The sequence below is a fragment of the Aristolochia californica genome, unplaced genomic scaffold (assembly GCF_029961685.1).
Source record: "Aristolochia californica isolate CCGP_79_NKW_82.1479 unplaced genomic scaffold, dmAriCali1.0.hap1 SCAF_12, whole genome shotgun sequence".
Taxonomy (NCBI): domain Eukaryota; kingdom Viridiplantae; phylum Streptophyta; class Magnoliopsida; order Piperales; family Aristolochiaceae; genus Aristolochia; species Aristolochia californica.
In genome coordinates this window covers 28,675,301-28,697,405 of record NW_027181793.1, presented here as the reverse complement: position 1 = coordinate 28,697,405, position 22,105 = coordinate 28,675,301, and the positions used below count along the sequence as shown (strand labels likewise).

The 22,105-nt window shown below is 37.7% G+C and overlaps 3 protein-coding genes across 4 annotated transcripts; 2 read left to right on the top strand and 1 right to left on the bottom strand.

The window, feature by feature from the left end:
• Window positions 1-4,512: 4,512 nt before the first annotated feature.
• Window positions 4,513-6,576, top strand: LOC137946410 (protein TAB2 homolog, chloroplastic). Its single transcript, XM_068792688.1, has 5 exons — window positions 4,513-5,028; window positions 5,133-5,202; window positions 5,617-5,788; window positions 5,901-6,044; window positions 6,192-6,576. Exons 1-5 carry the CDS (start codon window positions 4,514-4,516, stop codon window positions 6,449-6,451), a joined length of 1,161 nt encoding a protein of 386 aa, XP_068648789.1. The 5' UTR covers window position 4,513; the 3' UTR covers window positions 6,452-6,576.
• Window positions 6,577-6,740: 164 nt separating this feature from the next.
• Window positions 6,741-14,384, bottom strand: LOC137945989 (uncharacterized). Its single transcript, XM_068792119.1, has 13 exons — window positions 14,242-14,384; window positions 13,826-14,153; window positions 12,835-13,024; window positions 12,654-12,703; window positions 12,264-12,356; window positions 12,082-12,170; window positions 11,064-11,142; window positions 10,624-10,706; window positions 9,891-9,969; window positions 9,073-9,778; window positions 8,744-8,833; window positions 7,864-8,485; window positions 6,741-7,418 (listed from the first exon to the last, which is right to left on the bottom strand). The coding sequence occupies exons 1-13, from the start codon at window positions 14,271-14,273 to the stop codon at window positions 7,268-7,270; spliced, it is 2,592 nt and encodes an 863-aa protein (XP_068648220.1). The 5' UTR covers window positions 14,274-14,384; the 3' UTR covers window positions 6,741-7,267.
• Window positions 14,385-18,120: 3,736 nt separating this feature from the next.
• Window positions 18,121-20,714, top strand: LOC137946380 (zinc finger AN1 and C2H2 domain-containing stress-associated protein 16-like). Of its 2 annotated transcripts, XM_068792647.1 has the most exons (3): window positions 18,121-18,326; window positions 19,519-20,290; window positions 20,442-20,714. In XM_068792647.1, the coding sequence occupies exons 1-2, from the start codon at window positions 18,228-18,230 to the stop codon at window positions 20,287-20,289; spliced, it is 870 nt and encodes a 289-aa protein (XP_068648748.1). In that variant the 5' UTR covers window positions 18,121-18,227; the 3' UTR covers window position 20,290; window positions 20,442-20,714. The 2 variants fall into 2 exon arrangements, with proteins under 2 accessions (XP_068648748.1, XP_068648747.1); XM_068792646.1 differs by having other exon boundaries at window positions 19,519-20,714.
• Window positions 20,715-22,105: the final 1,391 nt, after the last annotated feature.

Sequence of the window (22,105 nt, the reverse complement as noted above, 5' to 3'; positions counted from 1 at the left end):
TCTACCTATAAACGGGGGTACTTTTGTGATATTTGCGATGTTTGAGGTGATTGAGTGGGCGTTGCGCACGAAGTTAAGAGCAAAGGAAACCGATTCAGTTGTTGCTGACGCAAAACTTGTTCTCCAAGTATACCACGCATTTAATAGGAGGGGGAAGGCGGCCGCGTGTCGTACGATACGACTGTTAAAGGTTGCGGGCACATCAATTTCGGTGATACTAAGGACCACCACTAATTTGACGAATAGATTCCGTCTTTATTCGTTCTTGCTTGGGCCCTAAGGAACGGGCTTTACGAGTATGAATAAATGTGGAAGGTCCATTTCCTAAAGGGAAAATATGCTGCGCCTTTACCGGATGGAATCTTTGGTGATTACGTTTGATCTGCGGGCTTGTTATCTTCCACCTGACGAGTCAACGCCTGAATCGGCCGGGTTGATTCGGTGTTGGATAAGGGTGGATCGGATCTCCACTAGTTGGTCACCAACTCCGTTCCGGTTCCCAACTTTCTCAATTGGAATTTTAAAAAGTAGTAGTTTTAAATGTCATATTTTAGGGTTTTTATAATTAAGATACGAATTCTAAGTGGATAATTAAAATAACATGTATATCTTAATTAAAAATAAATTAGAATTTTTTTAATGAATTTTAATTAATAATATTTATAGTATGATATTTTAAAAAAATAAAAGGACCCATCTCTCTTTTTCTTTTTCTTTTTCTTTTTAAATTGGAAAGGGCGACACTACCCCATGTATGAGAGGGGAAAAAAAAGAAGGGAAGCCCCTCGCTCCTTTTCGTACATATGAGGAGGGGCAGAGGTGCCCTCTCCTCCGACTGCCTAGGAAAAGGTGGAATTATCCTTTTTCGTAATTGAAAAATAGTACGCTTACAAGTAGATTAGGAAAAATAGTGAATGAAATTTTTTTTTTCTACCTTGAATGTTTTTGAAGTTGACAAATTTACCCTTTATTTTTAAGTCCAATTAAAGTGTACAATATTACAAAAAGTTTTATCATATCTGGAAAAGGAAATGAACAAATCAAAAGGAAAACAAGTTGTGGTTGGTTCCTGTAAAATGAAATTATCCGTAAAGGTATTTTCATCTTATTGCAAGAGAAATATGCCATCTCCTATGGACTTTTATATTTGGTAAGACATTTTTTTTAATCTGCATTAATGGGTTTATATCTAACTATTCCCAAGTGTAGTGAGATTTTAACACAAAACATCGTTAATAAAAAAACTCCCTTGATTTCATTGAGTTGTAATATGATAGAACAATAGGGTTTATGCTTGTAATTAATTTTATAAGTCTGAAAGGAAGATTAGTGAAATTAGAAAGGGAACTCCAACTATGAGACATATTTGTAATTTTGGTAACCTTAAAGGATTGAATTGGAAAAGGATCCTTAAGGGCATTGTGGTAAATATAAACACATTTACACAACTATAAATATAACACAAAGGCATGGGGTAGAACATTCAAACATCTCCTTCTTGGCTCAAATTAGCCCATACACCCCTCTCCCGTTTCCTCTTCCTTCTCTCCTCTCTCCCAATAGCTAGAATTCCTCTATTCTCTCATTCCCTTGAGATCTCTTATGTTTATGTCTTGTTCTTAGAAATCAATATAGTATCAGAGCGGGCAAATATCTAAGATGGAAAAGGAGAAGAAAATGGAGAAAAAATGGAGGAAGAAAAAAAAATTCTCATTTTCTCTTAAGTATTTTGTAATTCCTATTTTTCATTAGATGTTTTACTCTCTTACCATATGTATCCTATAACAAATTATATAGCATTGAAAATAACTTTGATTCTAGTTTCCAACTTAAAAGAATCATTGAAATCAAATTTTTCTAGAAAGAGAAATCGACATATGGGGTAGCAAAGGTCAAACAGCCAAAAAGTTTTGTGTAGCAGTAGAAAGTCTCAACTTCCTGAATTGTTTGTACCAATATTTCTAAGGATTATATTGAGAATTATATCTCAAAAGAAATCTATATGCGTCTACTTTCCATCCCAATAAACCGTTTCTAAATTTGATCCTTCTAGAGAGATATATCTACATTGGAAGAATTAAAGGTCATGTTGGTATCTTGTTGCATGCGAATATTCGAATTTAAGCCGATTTTTTTGCTTCACTTTTTGAGTTACTAAAGTTGGTTGAATTTTTTTTTTTAAATATATTTAATATTTTACCAACATGAGTATCTTTCCTTCCTTAAAAGTGCCTTTTGTTTGATCTCACATTACATTAGTTTCCTTAAGTGAAATCTTTCCCATTATTAGTTTAGTTTCCTTTTCGACAAAGTCTGAAAATTTGATTTAGAAAGAGTTTTGTTTCCTAAAAGCTAGGTGTAGAAAGACTAACTAAAGATGATGTGCAAAAACTGCAGTGGGAGGTGTTGGAGGCTAAGATAGGGAACTGGATTCATTACATGCGGATTGCTGTAAGAATTTTAAATTTGAATCAGAAGCTTTGGCAAAAGCTTTTTATTAGCTTATTTATTGATTTTATTGAAAATTTTGAAACATTGATTGTGCTTCAAACAGGTCAAATTGCTTTTTGCAGCTGAAAAGAAAGTATGCGATCAAATTTTTGAAGGAGTTGATCTTCGGGACATCTGTTTTGCAGAAGTAACTGCAAACAGTGTGGCAATGCTACTGAGTTTTTGGGAGGCAATTGCCAGAAGTAAAAGGTCACCAGAGAAGTTGTTTGTACTTCTAGACATGTATGAGATAATGCATGAACTTCAGCCCCAGGTATAGTATCATATTCAGGTAGCTCATTTTTTAAACAATAGTTACCTAGTATGAGAAGTTTATGCTTAAAAAGTTTCCATTATTATGTTCCATCTCAAAACTTTTATCGGGGGTTTTTAAGTTTCCTTAATCATCATGTTCATAGAGGATTTTTTTTAACCCCCCTCTTGAGTCAAATGTGGTCACTTTTAATTCATCTATTAGTCTAAATGTGTCTCTTTCTTACTTGGAAGTATGAAGAACTACATTGTGCGCCTCTTTCATTTTGAAGTACGTGAACTAATATCTTTTTATTCACACCCTTAATTCATCAAAGTACTTCCTTCAATTTGTGTTTGTTAAAATCACTTAGCAATGCCAATAGACCCACTATCTAAAAAGAATACGATTTTGCCCAACATCCAACTTGAGTTAAGTCTTTTATTCTTCACCCGATAGGTGATTTGTGTTTGAGCCACCCTTAAAAAGTGAATAGTCTCTTTGTTGTGCCTTAAAGTTGGGCTATTTTTTCGCCATTGAAATGAGCGGAATGTGTTTCAAACTATGACTTTTTTAATTGGTGTATGGAGTTTTTTCGTACAACTAAGAGTGATTTTTCTTCTCTCACCATTGTAATGTGCAAACTGGGTCTCTTGGTAAAGACCAAAGAGATCCTCAACTTGAGGGGAAGAAGTAGAAGAAAAAGTGCAAGAAAGATGTAACTAATAATGAAGAATTCCACGTGTTGTGGTAATCAAATTTTATGTGACTAGAATATCCAAGTAAGGGAGAGACAAGATGAGAACAAGATGAAGACTACAAGCAAGATGTCAACAACAACAAGATGAATCAAAGCAAGGCAATCGAAATTTCTTCTCAAGCCACACAAGATCAGAATTTCTTTTCAAGCACACAAGTTTTTTAACCAATATTATTTTCAACGTGGAGTTACAAACATCAACTTGAGGGTGTGTGTTAAAAGACACATGAGTGTAGGGGCGGTATGGCTAGTAAATAAGGGGAATTTTCATAAAGATGGCATAGAATTGTAATTATGCAAAATGGAGTATATCCTCTTATGTTTTTTTTTCTTTTGAAGCATGGATCCCTAAGGGCATTGTAGTCATTATAAACACCTTCACACAACTATAAATATAGCATCAATGCATGGATTAGAGTATTCAAACTTTTCCTCTTGGTTAAAATTCGTCCATACACCTTTCTCTCTTTTCTTCTTCCTTCTTTCCCTTGGTTTCTTTTATCCTCTCTCCCAGGAGCTAGAATTCCTCTCTTCACTCATTCGTTTTAGATCTCTTGTGTTTATGTCTTGTCCCTAGAAATCAACAAAAAGTCGAATTATTTTTAGGTAGTTAACAATCTCCACAACTAATACAATCACTAGTATTTTCCCAATTTATCACCAATGGAAACCTAAATTATTTACTACTTCAGAACTCATTTAAACCTAGATTCTTACCACCTAATTATTTTATATATTCATTAAATAAATAGTCGGATTTATTTTTTATTTTTTTTGTGTGTGTGTTGAGAAAGTAGATAAGTAGAGGTTGAATTAGCGTTAGGATTTGATAACAGTTTAACGGTTGACTGGTTAATGTAAAAAATGCCGGCGCAAGTTAGAGACTCCCCTTTGAGATCACTGACCCGGCCTGAGCACCCTATCCTGCGCACGAGACTCTGGAACTGTCACCTACAGATTTTCTATATGTGGTCGATAAGTTCCATCGCTCAACACAGTAGCTCGAAACTATGGCCACTCTGACGTTCAATGCCTCCAAACTCCGTGCTCTGAAGCTCTATCCGCCGAAGCTTATCTCTAACTCGTTATCCGATGCTAAACCCATCAAAGTTTCATTCCCAGTCTCCCGAATCTCGCCCAAGAAACCGCTTTTTCGACAAAATTCGTCGCAGACTAGCTCGAACTCCGTCTTCGAAAGCTCTGTATCCCCAACATCGGAGAATTCTGGAGTTCCGGCATTAGCTGAAGATGAAGTTGATGACCCATTAGCAGAATTGAGTTATCTAGACCCGGAAGTTGATCCGGAGAGTATTTTGGATTGGGAACTGGATTTCTGTTCCAGACCCATTTTAGATATCAGGGGGAAGAAGATATGGGAACTTGTTGTTTGCGATTCCACGCTTTCACTGCAGTATACTAAGTGCTTTCCGAATAACGTGATCAACAGCATTACTTTGAAGGACGCCTTTGTATCGATATGTGATACTTTAGATGTGCCCTTGCCGGAAAAAATTCGTTTTTTCAGGTAAGTTTTGATGCTATTGATCTCTCTTACATTCCTCCTTTGTAACTGTTCTCTTACTTGGACACATTAGGAGAATAACTAGCACCGATTAACTTTGCTTCAAGGTCACAGATGCAAACGATTATAACAAAAGCCTGCACAGAGCTCGGTATAAAGCCTGTCCCCAGTAAGCGGGTAAGCTTGTAATCTTTGTTTCAGTTTCGGGGTTTGAAATTTCGTTTTTTGCTTGGTTCACTACATTATAAACTTCTGCTTTCCATCAAATCTGTTTTAGTATCTCACCAGTGAGCAAATCTCTGTTGTTTATCGAAAAGATAAGCGAGATTGACGGAAATCTGCCTAGCTTGTGCGAATATCATAATCTTTGGAGAACTCCATCAAAAGATTGATAAAGAAAAAACGATAAATTTAAAACACCTGAGTCGTAAATCAGAACTCTTGTTCTGCTAGCTTTCAGTATGATTCTTCTGTTTCCGTGATATTTTTTGATGTGGTCTAGACAGTTAATATACAGTTTCGATAATCATAACATGCTCTACTGGATGAAACATCTGACTAATCACTTCATTCTGCGGTCTATAATGCCAGTGTTTAGCTATGCTTCTCTGGCTCGAAGAAAGGTATGAGACTGTGTATACACGACATCCTGGTTTCCAGAAAGGATCAAAGCCACTGCTTGCGTTAGATGAGCCATTCCCAATGGAGCTCCCAGAGAACCTCGTTGGGGAGCAGTGGGCTTTTGTCCAGCTACCATTCTCGGGTACTGAAATCTTTACAATTTCCGAGTTCTAAAGCTTTCATATTGAAACGGTGAAGCCTAAATTGTCTTTAAAAACAAGTTTCCAGGCACTGATTGTAATTCGTAATTGCAGCTGTCAAAGAGGAGGCATCTTCAGTGGAAACGAGAATTGCTTTCGGTGCAAATTTAGATTTGGATCTCTTAGGCCTTGAAATTGATGATAAGACGTTGGTCCCTGGCCTTGCCGTTGCATCATCCCGTGCTAAACCTCTTGCAGGCAAGTGACCATCATTCACCAATTTGAAGGTTTCAAAAATGGTTTTATCGACTCTGTTTTCGGAATGAAATTCATTTCATCACTGTTAAGAAAGGAAATAGCATCTAACGCATTCCTCAAACTGACTGGTACTCTCGTTTGACCCAGCTTGGATGAATGGGTTGGAAGTTTGTTCACTGGAGGCTGACACTTCAAGGGCGAGCTTGATTCTCTCAGTCGGGGTGGCCACTAGGTATGTCTACGCCACATACAGGAAGACTGCCACAACAACGGAGGAGGCCGAAGCTTGGGAAGCTGCTAAAAAGGCCTGCGGGGGCTTGCATTTTCTAGCAGTTCAGGAGAGTTTAGACTCTGATGATTGTGTTGGGTTCTGGCTCCTACTTGACTTGCCACGACCTCCTGTATGATTTTATTTGTCGCGCTTGCTTAATCTTTACCTCCTTTGTCAAAAAAAGGAGCTCAACTGTATCTGTTCGAATACCTGACACTACTAGAGAAAACCATATCAAGCAGAGGAATTTCCTTTTGAGCTCTGGACTGGAATTTGCCTCTAACAATTGAGTGTCAGCGAGTCCCAGCTTCTTATTCTCTACTGTTGAAGGCACCGGATATTTACATCATCATCATCATATAAAATACTCAACTAGTTCAAGAATGACAGAAGATGGTGATTGGTGAAGAAACCAATTTGCAATTTCTCTAAAATATATCATACCACCACCGATTATCCTCATGCAATTATGCTAAAACCACCGAAATCAGTCATGCATGATAAATATCATGTCCTGCATTTTGCTCTGCTGAAACAATTGATTGCAAGAACTCGTACAACTTTTCTTTTGCCTAACTCAAAAAATCCCATGGAGCCATATGGCGCAGAAGTGCTGTAAGTTCCATGAGAACACCGACTTCTTTCTAATGAGAGAGGGGGTGAAAAGAAAAAGTGGACGCCAAATGCAAACCCACTTGTCCATGGATGGCCCCATTTTAAATAGGTAGCTCTCCATATGATACAACCATCTCAGTAGCTTTTTGTCCAGGAAATGCCGGCAGATAGTGAAGATTGAGCCTACTGCCGAAAAAGAACTGCAGATCACAGAGCTCATATTTGCAGTGGCTGAAGTTGAATACAACCAGCCAGCAATCAATGTGTAATGAACCTTCTGAAATGTAATGACCTTCAGGCTTCATAAAAGGATGAATCTTCTGAAACGTAATGACCTTCATAAACGGAGTGTTTTTGTTCGCTTCTGTTTCTGAGAAACAAAGCGGATACCTTGTTTCCCAAGCTCCAAGGTCCTAGCTCTTCCATCATCCAGACTAACAGATAAAGCTGCTGCACCTTCAATCGCATTGGTAATCACACCTTTATGCCTACAAATGGAGTACATCTATCAGTCAAAGATCTTTGTCAGCTTGTTTAAGCTATGTGTCATATTTCTACACAAAACATGCAAAACTTTTAAAAACAAAACTTCAGAATGTAGGTCCAAAGGGCCATTAAAGGGTTCTACTAAACCTTTTCTTTGAGCCACTTAGGATTACAGAAAGAGAAACTTGCCCATGCATTCAGTTGTGTGGGGCTTTTGCCAATTCAGACACCAAGAGAACAGAGAGGATCCAGCACCAGCGGAAAAGGGGAAACCCATATGGCAGTGGCCAGCGGTCAATAAGACACTTCCACGAGAAATCCTTATATTTAAGAGGTTATGAGGACCAAAGACTAAAGCAGACATGGGGTTCACGAAGTTTGAAAAGTACACAAAACCAAGCAGCAGCTTAGCAAATTCTCTACCAAAAAATAAGAACCAGCACTCACCAAGAATTATCAGAGGACTGATGAACTTCAACTCTCTTCCCAATTGCATCTTTTCCCAATTTCTTCAATATCCAGTTTGCATCCATGACTTCTTCTATTGGACTATCCCTGTGTGTCTGCCCCTCTTCACACTCATCTTCATGAAGAGGAGCTTTCTCTATAAAAGGAGACGGTCTCTTCCTTTTTGACCTCTGCCCTTTAATAGAACTTTTATCTTCATCACCAAGTGGAGCCCACAGACTCCTATTTTCAAGATAGGGGTTCTTGAACTTCAGCCTCAGCAAGGGCTTGGGGTCTTTAATGGATTGGTTAGAAGCTGATTGTGAAGATGAGTTTTCATGGTTCTCACTGCGGAGTGTAATAGATGCGGTTTTATGATGCTTCTTCTGCATAACCTCATCATTTCTCAATGTGGTCTCAGTCATTTTCTCCACAGCTCTTGCAAATACAACTGAAGTTCTTTGCTTGTGAGTGGATTGTAGTTCGTCTTTTGCATTACCTTGTCCACTATTAGGAGTGGAATCTGAAACTTCAGACTTGACTTTTCCAAGTTTTATCAAGCCACCCTCTCTTCCTTTATGCTTAACACCTTTTAACACATTCTCATCATCAGCTTTAACACCTGCAAGTATAAAAGGGTTTAGGACATTTTCTGACCACAAAGCTGAGTTAAGCACCTCCCCCTTTATTTTTCTAAACGGGAAGCTAAACACTTCCATGTTCAAAAATTGATGTAAGATGAAACCTTAATATGCTAGACAGGCATCTAACACTGAGAAAGAAGTATAAATTGAAGAACTCTGAAACACCCAATGTCTTGAATAAGCTTACACAGGAGTAAATGTTAAAAGAACTAACAGAAAAGATCCTGAAGAAGTACCTTTCATGTAGTCTAATTTGGATGTTCCATCATGTCCCCCTGGTATCTGCTTCTTATCATTAATCCTATTCTGGCCATTATCTTCACTTCCTAGACATGTAAATTGACCAATAAGCCAGTGGTGCAGGACTATACATGGATAGTTAAGTACAGCTGATTTCCATTTATCTCAGAAATAGAATATAAAAGGCACTAAAGATACTCCAGTAAATCTCGGGATACGCATAACAATTCAAGTAAGAGGTTACACAGGAATGTAAGAACTTGTAGGTAGTGAGAAAAATCTCCACAGCACTGAACAAATAAATTGAACAAAACAGCATGTATACCATTGGAGGTTGGTGTGTCTTGCTCCTTTTGATAGCTTGAAGCTTCAGACCTTGGAGAGTTGGTAACATTTTTATTTCTTGCTCCGAGATGTATGACTAACTTTCTGCCTTTCACATTGTCAGGCTTGCTTGCATGCTTTCCAGTTGTCTGAATCTGAATATGCTTGTCTACTCTTTCCTCACTGTTAAGTCCAATCTCCTCAACAAACTTATTTTTTTTTGGTCCAGTCTGAATAATATTAGATTTCTCCATTTTATTGCTAGGAGGCGAAACAAAGTCAAACCCTTCAGATCTATGTGATTTAACATCATCACTTTCGTATGCCAAACTGTTGTCAAATGACTGTGTTTCCTGATATTTTTCAAAACTTTGATAGGGCTCTTCAGTTCTCCTAGTTTGAGAGACATGGTACTCCTTCTTCGTGTTCTTCTTGTAAGAATGTGACTTTGTCAATTTCTTCCCATACTCTTTTGTGTTCTTTGTTGCTTTTTCAACAAAGCCTTTGACAGAAATCTTTAAAGTATGCCCTTGATCACTTTTTAATATAACAGGTCCATTTTCTTCCTCATCGGAATAAGGAGAAACAGAAAACACATCCTCCTGAGACGGCAACCCAGCTGCAGCCCTCAAGCTAGCAATCTGTTCTCGATCAGCTTTGTCTCTCCTTCTCCATATCTCTTGAACTGCATCATCAAGATCCCTCACCTGTCACATTATTGAAAACTTATCATCATACATAACCAGTTGTATAGAAACAGGACACCACGCTTATACTTTTTTGGAAATGTTAAGACATGACATTCCAAAACAGACAGACCTGGTAACAATCTCCACGACAAGCAGCACATTTGTAATATAGGTTTCCATCTGCTTGAAATTGTTGATACTTTTCATCACTGCATAATACATATATCAGAAATAGGGATTGAGAATAACTTTAAAAAGGAGTACCTTAGTCCCTAGAAGGGCCAAGTTATCGGAACTACTCCAACTAAAGTAATGTTTCAGCCATATTACATATTCACATCCAACCGTGTCAATCAGTTTTAGATGAGATTAAACCTAAATTAATGTTTCAGCCACATTCTTGCATTAATTACCAATATTGTTCTTCCTGAATACTAGAATAACCAATCCTATTGCAATATTTGAAAAAAAGAAATTTAGGTCCAGCTGGAACTTCCAATGAAATCCGGAGTTAAATTTTCACAATCTATATTTCGATATGCGCCATCACAAGCCTTCCCAATCAGTTTCTTCTAAACTGAGATGAGTTCCAGGCTGAACTTGTCTTGGCAGGCCAAGCAGAAAAATTAAGTAAATTCAGTTGCTGGGGCTTATCAACTTTGAGTCCAATTTTGGCCATTTCCAGTTGTTATTGCACACTGTAGCATTCCAGTTATTTACATTTCATGTAAAAAAGTATCAAAAGTGAGTTTTCCCCCAAAGAAAAATCTATCAGAAAATTTAAGAAGCAAATATAATTTATTGGATGTATCAACTGATTGTATTAATCATTCACTGCCGTAGATAAGGATCTCAACACAAACCTGATGCCGTCGCACTCGCAGTGGACCCAGCGTTGACATGCATCACAACAGACCATAGGTGTTGATTCTGAATCTCTATACACCTATAAGTGACAAGTGTCAGCATCATAGTGACAAAGAAACACAAGAATATTCCTTTACATGCAGATATACACCAGACAGAACCCTTTTTTTTTTTTTTTTTGAGAACACAGAGAGAAGCCATTTATAAAATTGAGTGAAAAGATATCTGCAAAAAGCACACCTAGTTACACAATCCAAACATCTAGGTATGAGAAAACACCAGTTACCTAACAGAAAATACTCAAGTTGTGGGAAAAGCAAGTCTGAGACAAGAATAGCAATTATGATAGGTAAAAGACATCCATATAAGGAAAAAAATAACCCTATCCTCTGAGTCTGGGAATGTCAAGAAAAAAAAAAAAAAGAAGAAGAATTACCTTTAAACAAACAGGACAGTACTTTCCCTTCACGAACAATCTCCCACAAGCATCACAGCAAGTATACCCCAAAAACCACCTACAAGTTTTACATGCAACCATCATTTATCAGCAAATAACAAATCAAAATTTTCAACATTCTGTTCAAGGCTAAACCAGTCCAGCATTGAAAGGTTAATTAAGACTTAAGAAAGAAATGCCATTTTAAGGCTATCGTATGGAAACTTTGCAATATTAGGTTGTCTAAGTTCTGAAATAAAATATTCTAATTACAGCCACAACGTACAAAACCACACAAGATGATACCCCTACTACTATTAATTCTCTTAATACTGTTATTAAAACTACTATGACTACTGCTTGTAGTAATAATAATAACAATTTATAATAATAAATAATAAATAATAAATAATAACAATAACAACAACAACAATAATAATAATAATAATAATATCCACAACAACAATAATAAAGTTGTTATAATTATAATTCAATAGAGTGTGATAATAATGACAATGGTGAAAATGATGTTAATAATGAATACAATAATAGCAAAACAACCAAACTCCAAAGCCCAAGCGTGTATAGCTTCAGATTTCTCAACTCCATATCCATAGTGGTAACAAAGGATATTTTAGAATATTAGTCTCTCAATTTTGAAAAATCCACCACTTAATATTAAAATGGCTTCGCAATCCTGGGTAAAGGAGGAGGTTGCTTCAGGTAAATTGACAGCTGGCAACCTGGCATAAACATTTTGTCACATTGTACAACACGAATCAAGGTCTCTTGTATTTACCCAGAAGGACTGGCTCATGGCTTGGACAAGGATGATGTGGAATCTTCTTAGGCTTGACAGGTTTATGATTGATTAATGATAGAGGTAGTAATAGCTAAACAACTTATTAGGGCTGCGATGACATAAAAACTGAACTATTACCAGTTAATTCAATCTCAAACACTCAGAGTTTAACCATACCCTCTGATTATAGAGCATAAATGTTAAAACCAATAGTACCTTGTGCTAAGACCACTTCCAGGGACAGTGGACCCACAACTGTGACACTTTGTGTGTTTTGGACACAGAAAAGGTCCAGGAGTTCGATTCTGTGGAACAAAATAGAATCAGGACCATTTTATTCAACCTCCTTAAAATTGGACAATTGCTAGTAAAAGTAAAAGAATGTTATAAGGGCTAACCTTGTGTGGAGGCTGTTGACAGTAGCAATGATAAGCTCCATCACATCTTTTGCAGAACATGAACTTATTTGGATCTCCAGCTCTTCGGCATACCTTCAAAAGATGAAATCAAACACTTTAAATAGATTACTTGGGCCTTTGGCTAAGTAGTCACATGGGAGGTTTCTAGTGTGAAGTCTTGGGTTCAAAGTCTCACCAGCATAAAGGGTTCTAACATTCACAAAAAAAAAAAAAAAAAAAAGACAGATCTATTAATGTGTATCTCTATCAAGGAAGCAAACTGAAAATTGAAATAATGTCATCATGGACAGAACCAAGTTGCAGATGCAGATTCAACCCCCAAAAAATGTAATAATAATAATTGTTTATAGTTTAGAGAGGTAACTAAACCTCACAAATGCGACAAGACGGGCAAGCCCATGAATTCCAGTGAAATAGATCTGCACATAAGTGTCATTGAGAAGGTTAAAAAACACAAATTGAATCCCTTTTCCAGTTCAAATTTTTTAACGACGAATAACACTGATATCTGAAAATTGACAAGACAATAGCAAAAGGAGGTAGCTATAACCTCTACATTCAGCCCAGGACTTCAAGCAGTTCCTATGATACTTCTTGCTGCAAAGTTTGCAAGAGAGCATTCTCCTTGCTCTCTCACTTCCTTCATTTTCACCAGAAAAGCATATCCGACACATAACCTTAGGAACAGATAAACCTTGTTCTTCTCTAGCAATGTCTTGAGCAGCTTCTCCAGAAACTTCCTGAGAATATAGTAAAAAATAAAAGCCGGTTCAAGGAAAGTTGGATATTGAAAAGAAAAAAAAAAGGAGGAAAAAAGTGAATCACAAGGTAAAATGAACCAATGACCAACCATTCAAGTCCAAGTTGAATTTAAGTGTCAACAAAGTAAAATAAGGAGTTAACAACATTCGAACACTAGTGATACACGTTGGATGATCATGAGGTAATAAAAGGAAGAGAACATTGATTATAAAGAACACAACAACTCAAAATTCCCATAAAGAACAGAGAATCACCATAGTTCTAGCACAAGGTAACAATGACAGAAGAATAAACTCAAACATCAAACCAGAAATTCAAGAACCTTAAAATGAAACAAAAACTGCCAATTGAAAGTAAGAGAGAAAATATGAGCAAGTAAATACTGAAAATTGCCCTCCAATACTCCAAATCCCAGCAAGTGAGCCCAAACAACCAATCTATAAAACGAGAAACCAAAGTTCACCTTCAAGCAAGAACAGGCCAAATACGCCAACACTTCAAAATTCAAATCTCCACTAAGACAAAATGGGGAAAGCATATCTATTGCTAAGTCACTCTATCCTATAACCACGAGCAGATGGAAGAATAATGAGACCAAACAACCAATGCAACTCACAGAAAAGCACAACTTACAAACGAAACACGAAATCTGAAGCAATCCAGCCAAAAACTTAACATATTTAGCTCCATCGATGACAATAAACTCTAAAGAAACATAAATCCCCCGAAAAATAATAAAATTAACGAGGAAAGAGAACACTAACACAAAAAAGACTCACCGCCAAATTGCCAGTCTCAAACCTCCTCGCGTAATCCTCGGCAGCCAGGGAGGCAGCGACAGCCCTCCGTTGCAGCGTGGCCCTCTTAGTTTGCGCTGACAACATCTCATCTCCATCCCCAGCAAGGCCATCTCCGCCATCGACCACCGTCACGGCCGGGACGATCCTCGGAACCGCAACCTGCACAGTTCCCTCCCGCTGAACCCTAATCGGCCACTGATCACTCAAAAACTGCTGAACCAGAAGCACCTCTTCAAAGAATTCGGTCCTCCTCGACTGGCTTTTGAGTCTACCGGGAAAGCCGAGCGTACAGAAGCAGATGCGTTTGCTGCAGAGAAATAAGGCAATGAGAACGAAAGAAGAGAAAGAGAGAAACAAAAGAGGGAGAGGTAAGAGAGAGGGGAAGAGGGAAAGACCATGTAATTGGGCATGCGACGTGAAAGGCCATGGGATTCGATGTTTGGGAGGTTATTTTAGCGGGGTTTCTCTCCTGTAATATTTGAAAAAATAGCAAAAAAATAAAAAAGAAAAAATGGGAAATAGGGAAGCAAAAAAGAGGGATTGTAAGCGAGCAAGGCAAAGGGCGGAGTAGTATACTCCTCTTAAGAGAGAAGACTTCCGGAGGCCGTCCGTCGTTTTTTATCTCCCAAACTACCCCGCTCCTTTTAACCTTTTTCTCCTCTTCTCCCTTTTTCGGAGATTTTACGGTTTACAGAAAAAATGCCGGAGTCACCTCTGAGTTCTGACTACCGAGTTCTCTTCCTCGGCTTTCCACGGGTGTTTCGACTCGGACTCATAAGAAAATTAAATAAAAATAAAATAAAAAAATAATTATCTTTAAACATGTGCTTTAAGTCTACTAAATTGTAAGCTGAGTTTCAAAGTGAAGAGGAAAAAAAAAAAAGGTTTTTTCTCTTATTCGGATACCCATAGAAAACAAAAGAGAAAATAGAAGACGAATATAGTTTTTCTTGATTGGATATAAGTTGAAAATAAAAAAATAAAAAAAAAAAAAATTAAAATTTGATGATTAAGATTTTCTTTTGATTTTTTATTTCTTTTATTTTCTCCCCAAATTATATAATTTTGTGGGATTTTTTCTCTTATTTTATTATCAATCAGTGATCTCTGCTCCCAAACAACAAAAAATAATTTTCTCTCCCATTTTTTTTTTTATGTGGGTTCCAAATAGGGCCCTAGGTTGTGTTTGGAGCATAAAAAGTGAAGACAAAGATAAAATAAAATAAAATAAAAATATTTATTTTTTTTATTTTAATACCCATAGAAAATGAGAGAGAAAATGGAAGATAAATATAATTTCTCTTGTTTAGATATGTGTGAAAAATGAAAAAAAAAATTATGATTAAAAATTTCTTTCAAATTTATATTCATTGTATTTTCTCTTCAAATTCCGTCAGATAGAAATTTTATTAAACTGAGATATAAAGTGATTTTATTTTTCTTCAATGATTTTCTATTGCCAAACAACATAAAATATATTTCTCTCTCCTTCTATTTTCTTTTATGTCGGTTCCAAACAAGCTCTTAGGGTCCGTGTTGGAACTTTATGAAAAATAAAAGAAAATGAGAATTTGATCATTATTATTCCAAAAAAATGAAAGATAATTTGATCATTATCTCATTTTTATTAACTATTTTTTAAAATAATAACGGTCAAATTAACATTTTCTTTTCGTTTCTTTTACATTATAGGGGTTCCAAACAAACCCTAGGGTCTCTTAGCTCCAAATTCGTTCACATTTTCTACTTTCGTTTTGTTAGTAGTTTCATATGGATCAAAGACAAGAAAAATCATGTGTTTATCACTTGCAAAAAGAGTTCTTAGCTTGAATTAATCCTTTTTTACTGGACCTAGAGCCATTTTAATCTAGTATAGAATGTATGCTTATACACATGCCTCAACCTAGAGTGGATGCAAGAAAACATCCAGGTCTAGATGTTTGTATATTGTCAAAGTGAGTTCTAAAACTAGCTAGTGGCTATTAGTCTATTTCTTGCATCTAAATACTGGTTACAAGGCACAAGTAATGTTTGTCAAAAGGCCACAAGGAGGTTCTTCCTTTATCTTCTGATAGTCTCCATAACTCTCTCATTGCTCGGGCTCTTCTGTCTTAATTGTTGAAGTTTCCTTTTTCTGGGTATCTCCTTATTGTGCCATCGGTGGTCTCTTCTAGTTTACTTTGTGATTCAGGTTGTATAGGTGATTTGCCCATACAGCTTTCTAGGCTACCAGTTGTGCAGTTAGACTAACTGTTGGTTTGATAATTTAATATTGGGTTGAGAAGTTTGAGGTTGTTGATGTGCTCATCTTGGTGTTGGTTTTCCTGGAATGTTTGCAATTACAAGAAAAATGATGTTTTGCCTATCTGGTTCATAGGAGGGAATGAAATACTGTATTACTTCTTGAGAGGAAGCAGGTGGATTTGAACCATGAATGCTCCCGATCGTTATGAGCGCTTTGTTGTCCCTCAAGGAACAAGAAGGTAGTGAATTTCTTCTCTGTTTTTCTCTTTGTTGTTCCTCAAGGAAGCAGGTGGATTTGAACCATGAATGCTGGAATAACATTTTTATCACTGCTGTTCTGTCTTATATTACATGGGAACCGCTAATCTGCTTCTACAGCTTCATGTTTTAGGTGTTTGGATCTAAATGATTGAGCAACTGACCTCCAGAGTTTCTCACAACTCCATGAATCTCCCCCTCCTGATTGAGTCACTTGCCTCCATAGTTTCTCACAACCCCATATTACTTCAATATCCTCTTCTCCTTTATCGATAATTTTTTGAACAACCCAAATACTAAAAAAAGGAAGGAAAGAGAAGAACAATTCATGCTACAGGTAAAGAATGTGATATCTAAATAGATACTTTTAGGCAAGTAGCTCAACTATTTGTTGGAAAAGTCATTTTTCCTTTTAAATTCCACTTCATAGTAGTAATGGAATATCTTGCACTTAGTGAAGGAATCAGGGGAGGGCTCCCAATGTCCCTCCCTGTTTCTGTCTGGTCAGATGGTAAAGGGAGGGAAGGGTACCCTCCTCTCGTCTCTGTTGCCAATGGGGAGGGTTATTAGCTCTTATATACTTACTCTTCCTTATTCTCCAATCAATTACTGAAGTCCCCACATGTTTTTTTGTTAAACTGTTCAATATTTTTGTGAATTCACAACAATGGCGTAAGTTTCGATTACTCACCCTTCTTTACTGCAGCATTTAACCATAAAACATTCTCATCTTGAATGAGCTCTTTAAGAGTGACTGTGTTTCATGAAATGAAGGCATTTTATCTGGGAGGCCGATTAATTTTCTACTTCAAATGTGCAAGGTTTCATCTATTTTAGCCTACAAATAGAAAAGGGAGAGAAAAGAGAGCACCAGAACGTAACAGGCTCCAGTCTTTCTTGCTCTTTACAAGATTAGCAAATGACAACTTGATGCTTCTCCAATTGCACGCAGATCCGAATGAAAATTGGAAACCTTCTACGGCTCTGCACTTCTGGCCGCCTCACCGTAGCGTAGATGATTATCTTGATTCGTTTTTTATTTGCCGGAAAGGTGGTAACTGGTACTGCACCGGCACGGCGCTGTTGACGTGACCTCGTCTCTCCAGATTGGTCGCTCCGCTGCTTCTTACGAAACTTCGTTGGAATGATTCGGCGGAATCACTTTTTCATAGCACAGCTCCAAAGAGAGAGGCCCTCAGCCGCTTCAGCGATTTTTAACGCTTTACGCAAATCGGTTCTTTCGGTGCGTTGGAATTTAATTATTGAAAGTTGTTGGACTGTTATAGCTAACACATAAAACTTATCGGCACTGTATCAGTTTTTTAATACGTATCAGATAACACTCCCCTGTATCGGTCTCATCAGCCTGAAATGACGCAAACACCCCCCCATATGTATTGACAATAAAAGGTGTATTTGAATATAAAATAAGCTATTCCATATGTCATAAATAAATAAATAAATATATAGTCTATTTAGTATATAATAAATTTATTTAAAAATTCACTTGAATTATATTTTAATTTAAATGTATATTCATTTAAATACAAATTTATTAAATTCCTCTTGAATATAATCGGATAATTTTTATCAAAATGGGTGCCCATTACTGTAAACCATACATAAACAGATAAGGGTAGAAAGGTAATTTAAATAGGACACTATAGTAAATAAGTGAAAACATGAACACCGTTTCCGTCATTCCATGTCTACATTCCCGGAAATTTCAAGCGCGTCCACGGACGACTTCAGACAATTTTCGATTCCTTGATTTCTGGTCGCGGAAGACTGATTTTGAATAAATTAAGTAGGAATTCTATAGGAACATACTGGTCCTTTCCTCTAATCTTCTGGAATCTGTTTGCACGTCGTCGAATTGATGGGAACGCCCGAAATTCCTGATCTCGGGAAGCACTGTAGCGTCGATGACTGCAAGCAAATCGACTTCTTGCCATTCAATTGCGATAGATGCAAAAAGGTTAGGTTTATTCAGTTTTTTTTAGTTTTCTTCTTACATCATCGTTTTCTGGTTCAAGGATCAAGCTCCTCAGGTCGACCCTGCGGAGTCTAATTCCATGTAGGAGCTTCCGTTTTTTTTTTTTTTTTTTTTTTTGTCTTCTGCATTATTTCGGTTTTGAGGATGGTGTATAGTGATGCATTTTATGATGTGGTACCCTGTTCGGAGATCAGAATGACTCTTAATTGAGTTGAAGAAGGTGGTTGTCGTCATCAGTTTCCTACGTTTTGAAAAAAGATTGAATTGCAAAAATACTCTCCAAACGGTATATTCTTTGATTGAATCTTATTTTTTGATGAAGCATCATACTTTCTAGTTTCTGTACATCAATAGTTGATGAATTGCCAATAAAATATAGTAACATTGTTGTTATGCAAAGGGGTTCCGTGAAGCCTTCCAGAGTTCTTGTTATGCAAAGGCCTTTCTTTCCAAACTCACAAATCCTCAAAACCTCTAGTTAGCACTTAAAAAAGGAAGATCTTTTTCTTCCCAAATGCACAAACCGTCAAAACCTCGAGTTAGTACTTAAAAAGGAAGATCTTCTCTTTCCATCCCTTGCCTCCTAAATTTGGGTATACCATTATGAAGCACTGAAAGAGAGGATGTCACAATATCAGCTGTTTCTTCTATTCAGCTTGCATAATTATTCATGAGCATGTCATCTAACCTCGTCATGAGTAGTAGAAGATGCCAAAAACCTTGTATGGGCTCACATTTTCTTATGATGTTGTTATGATTGTTTGGTTTCCATTCTTTTCTGTTTTGAAACACCTGTTTGTTTGGGAAAACTATTTTCTCCCTGTCCTCCTTTTGATAATATTATTCCCTTCACCCTGCTAATTGGTGCCATTTCTCTGCCCATATTCTGGCTCAATTTAGTGCAAACAAGAATTTTTGTCCTGAATATAGTAAGTTTACAGAACTTGAAAACTTGTTTAATACTTGAAATCTTTGAAGAGTTCAAAACAATAAGGGGAATTGTACTTCAGTTGTTAAAACAGGCTGTGTTTAGGAAAACCTGGTCTGTGTTTACCGCTTTTAAGCTGATGCAGACATTTTGAATGATGAGAATAGATATTTTGCTTTACTGCTGCTCGACTGGGTTTTTTTGGCATATCTCCATGTCTTTTAACTTCAATAATCTTCTATGTAGGTATTCTGTTTAGAGCACAGAAGTTACGTTAAACACCAGTGTCCGAGTGTTGACCTGAATGATGTGACTGTCCTCATCTGCCCCTTATGCGCCAAAGGAGTTCGGGTAATTCCAAATGAAGACCCAAATATGAATTGGGAATCACATGTAAACACGGATTGTGACCCATCAAATTATGAAAAAGTAACGAAAAAGAAGCGTTGCCCTGCCCCAGGGTGCAAAGAAGTCTTAACATTCTCTAAAACAATCCGTTGCAGGGACTGCATGAGAGAGCATTGTTTGAAACATAGATTTGGGCCTGACCACAAGTGCCCAGGACCACCCAAGAAGTCTGATGCAGGATTTCCCTTTATCGGTCTTCTGAAAAGGAGCCAGAAGTATGATTCTAAAACCACTCAAAGATCAAATGCACCATCTGGATGGGCCACAAACTTGCTCAATGCAGCTTCAAGTGTTCGAGCCTCAGCTGAGGCTGGAATGACAAAGTTGAGTATTGCCACAAACCAAGCCTTAACAAAAGCAAGGGAAGGAATCGCGCAGAGTAGCAGTTCTGGTGCTGGAGAGGAGGAATACTGTCCCCAGTGTCAAGCAAAGTTCGCCTCCGTTGGAGCTCTAATAGAGCATGTTGAGAGAGTTCATGAGCAAGGTGGTCGAATAGGTCCTAAGAAGGTTACATTTGAGGTGTGTCCTAAATGTAATAGAGGGTTCAGGGACGCAGTTTCCTTGGTGGAGCATGTGGAAAGGGACCACGGAGGGACTTCAGTGGCTTGAGGTAAGATCCATACCCTCTTTCTTGTCACCTATATCCTTGGAGGAACGCACAGTAAAGAAACTTCACTCAGTGATGAGTTCGTCTGGCACCCGGTTAAATCTACTTAGGCGGCTGCAGATTTTGGACTCAAAAATTTCCCCTTAATCTGCAGGTACTCCTTGTCAGCAGAGTATCTGAGTCTGCGAGATCTTTTAGTCCACTTGAAGTACCAACTGAGTTCATTTACTGGCCAGTTCCCGTGAATCTTCAAAATTTGTGCCCTCTTGAAGTCTGATTTAATTGACAATCCGGACAAGAAATGAAAATTGATTTCTGATGTTGAATACTTGAATTTCAAGAGTTTTCTGAGTGAGTTCAGATAGGCTCATCCATGTCCAATTATTGGAGTTGGTCTGAAAATGAGAATTTGACGATTTTTTATTTTTACTTTTTTTTTCTGGTTCCGAACAAACCCTTCCAAGTTCCATCAGAATCCGTTCACTATCATTGTCAGATATCGAACGAGTGGTTCCAGGTACTCGAGGCCTGCAGAGCCGACGCCCCCCGAAATGGAATCGAAATCTTCGCCGTTAGGGTTCTCTTAGAGAAACCAGAGCGCGAGAGACCGGAGGGCTGCCGAGGCGGAGGGTACGAGCCTCGGCGGCAAGCACGATGGCCCCTGCGGCATTGGTGCTCTGAGACCGAGTCCGAAGGGAGGCCATGTCATGTACGACGAGACACCTGGACTGAAACGCCAACAATATACGACAAGAACATGCTTTCTTCGGTATTACAATTTGAACTCACCTTTTATTTTATTGTTTACGAAGCACGTCAACTCAAATGAAATGGAAAAAGGATTCTAAATCGACTGATCCGGTGGAAGAAGAATCTGGTTTCCTCCCTTTCCGAGGGATCCCGTTTCCCCTTCTCACCGGCTTTCGCGGCTGTCTTCTTCTCCGTTGGATGGACCACTGTTCTCATTTCTTTTTCCTTTTAAACTCTGCTTCGTCGTCTTTCCGGCGAACCAGCCAGAGTTCGATTTATTTAAAGAACAACGGGATATCACACGGTCAACGGTTGGATGGGGGATATAGATTATTGACTTGTACCTTCGATTTCTGCTCTGTGATTGTCTTCTTGCGAAGCTTTGTTCCTCTGTTTGTTTTATAGCAGCGAGCTTCGTTCCTGACGACAATCTCTGCAGCGGACAAACACCTCAGGCCCTTCCATTTGAATCACGGTTTTTTAAAATAGAAAGAAATGCCTACAATAGAAGACTCACGTGCGACGTCCGAGATGCCACATAAGGTCATCGTTTTTTAATGTGTCTTTCGTATGGTTTTCAAATCCGTTCGGTACAACTCCCTCCATAAATTTACCCTTGGGCGTGCATTTCATGCTTCATAAAATCCAAATTATTATTTTTAATTTCTATTAATTCAATTAGGCAAAAGTTGACAATAAAAATAACAGAATAATAATAATAATAATAATTTTTTTTTTCTTGAAAAAGGCTTTTAAACTTTGAATGCGCGGGTGATTTCAAATCATGGAAGATTGTAAGAGGTAGGTGATGGGGCCTACGAGGGGTGAAGTGGCAGGGACGGTGGAGATTTGATTGGACCCGTCTCTCAAAATTGTCCAGATTACAGTGCAGAACAGAGCTACTTTATCGTAGTGGGGGGAAAGCTCGTGAATCGGAGCCAATTCGGGAGAGGCGAAGGCATGTACTTTGTCCCTCTTTGTCAGCCGCGCCACCATTAATTAGAAACTTTGAAACTTTGAAACTTAAAACCCCCCCAAAATCGTTATATTATTATTATTAAACCAACA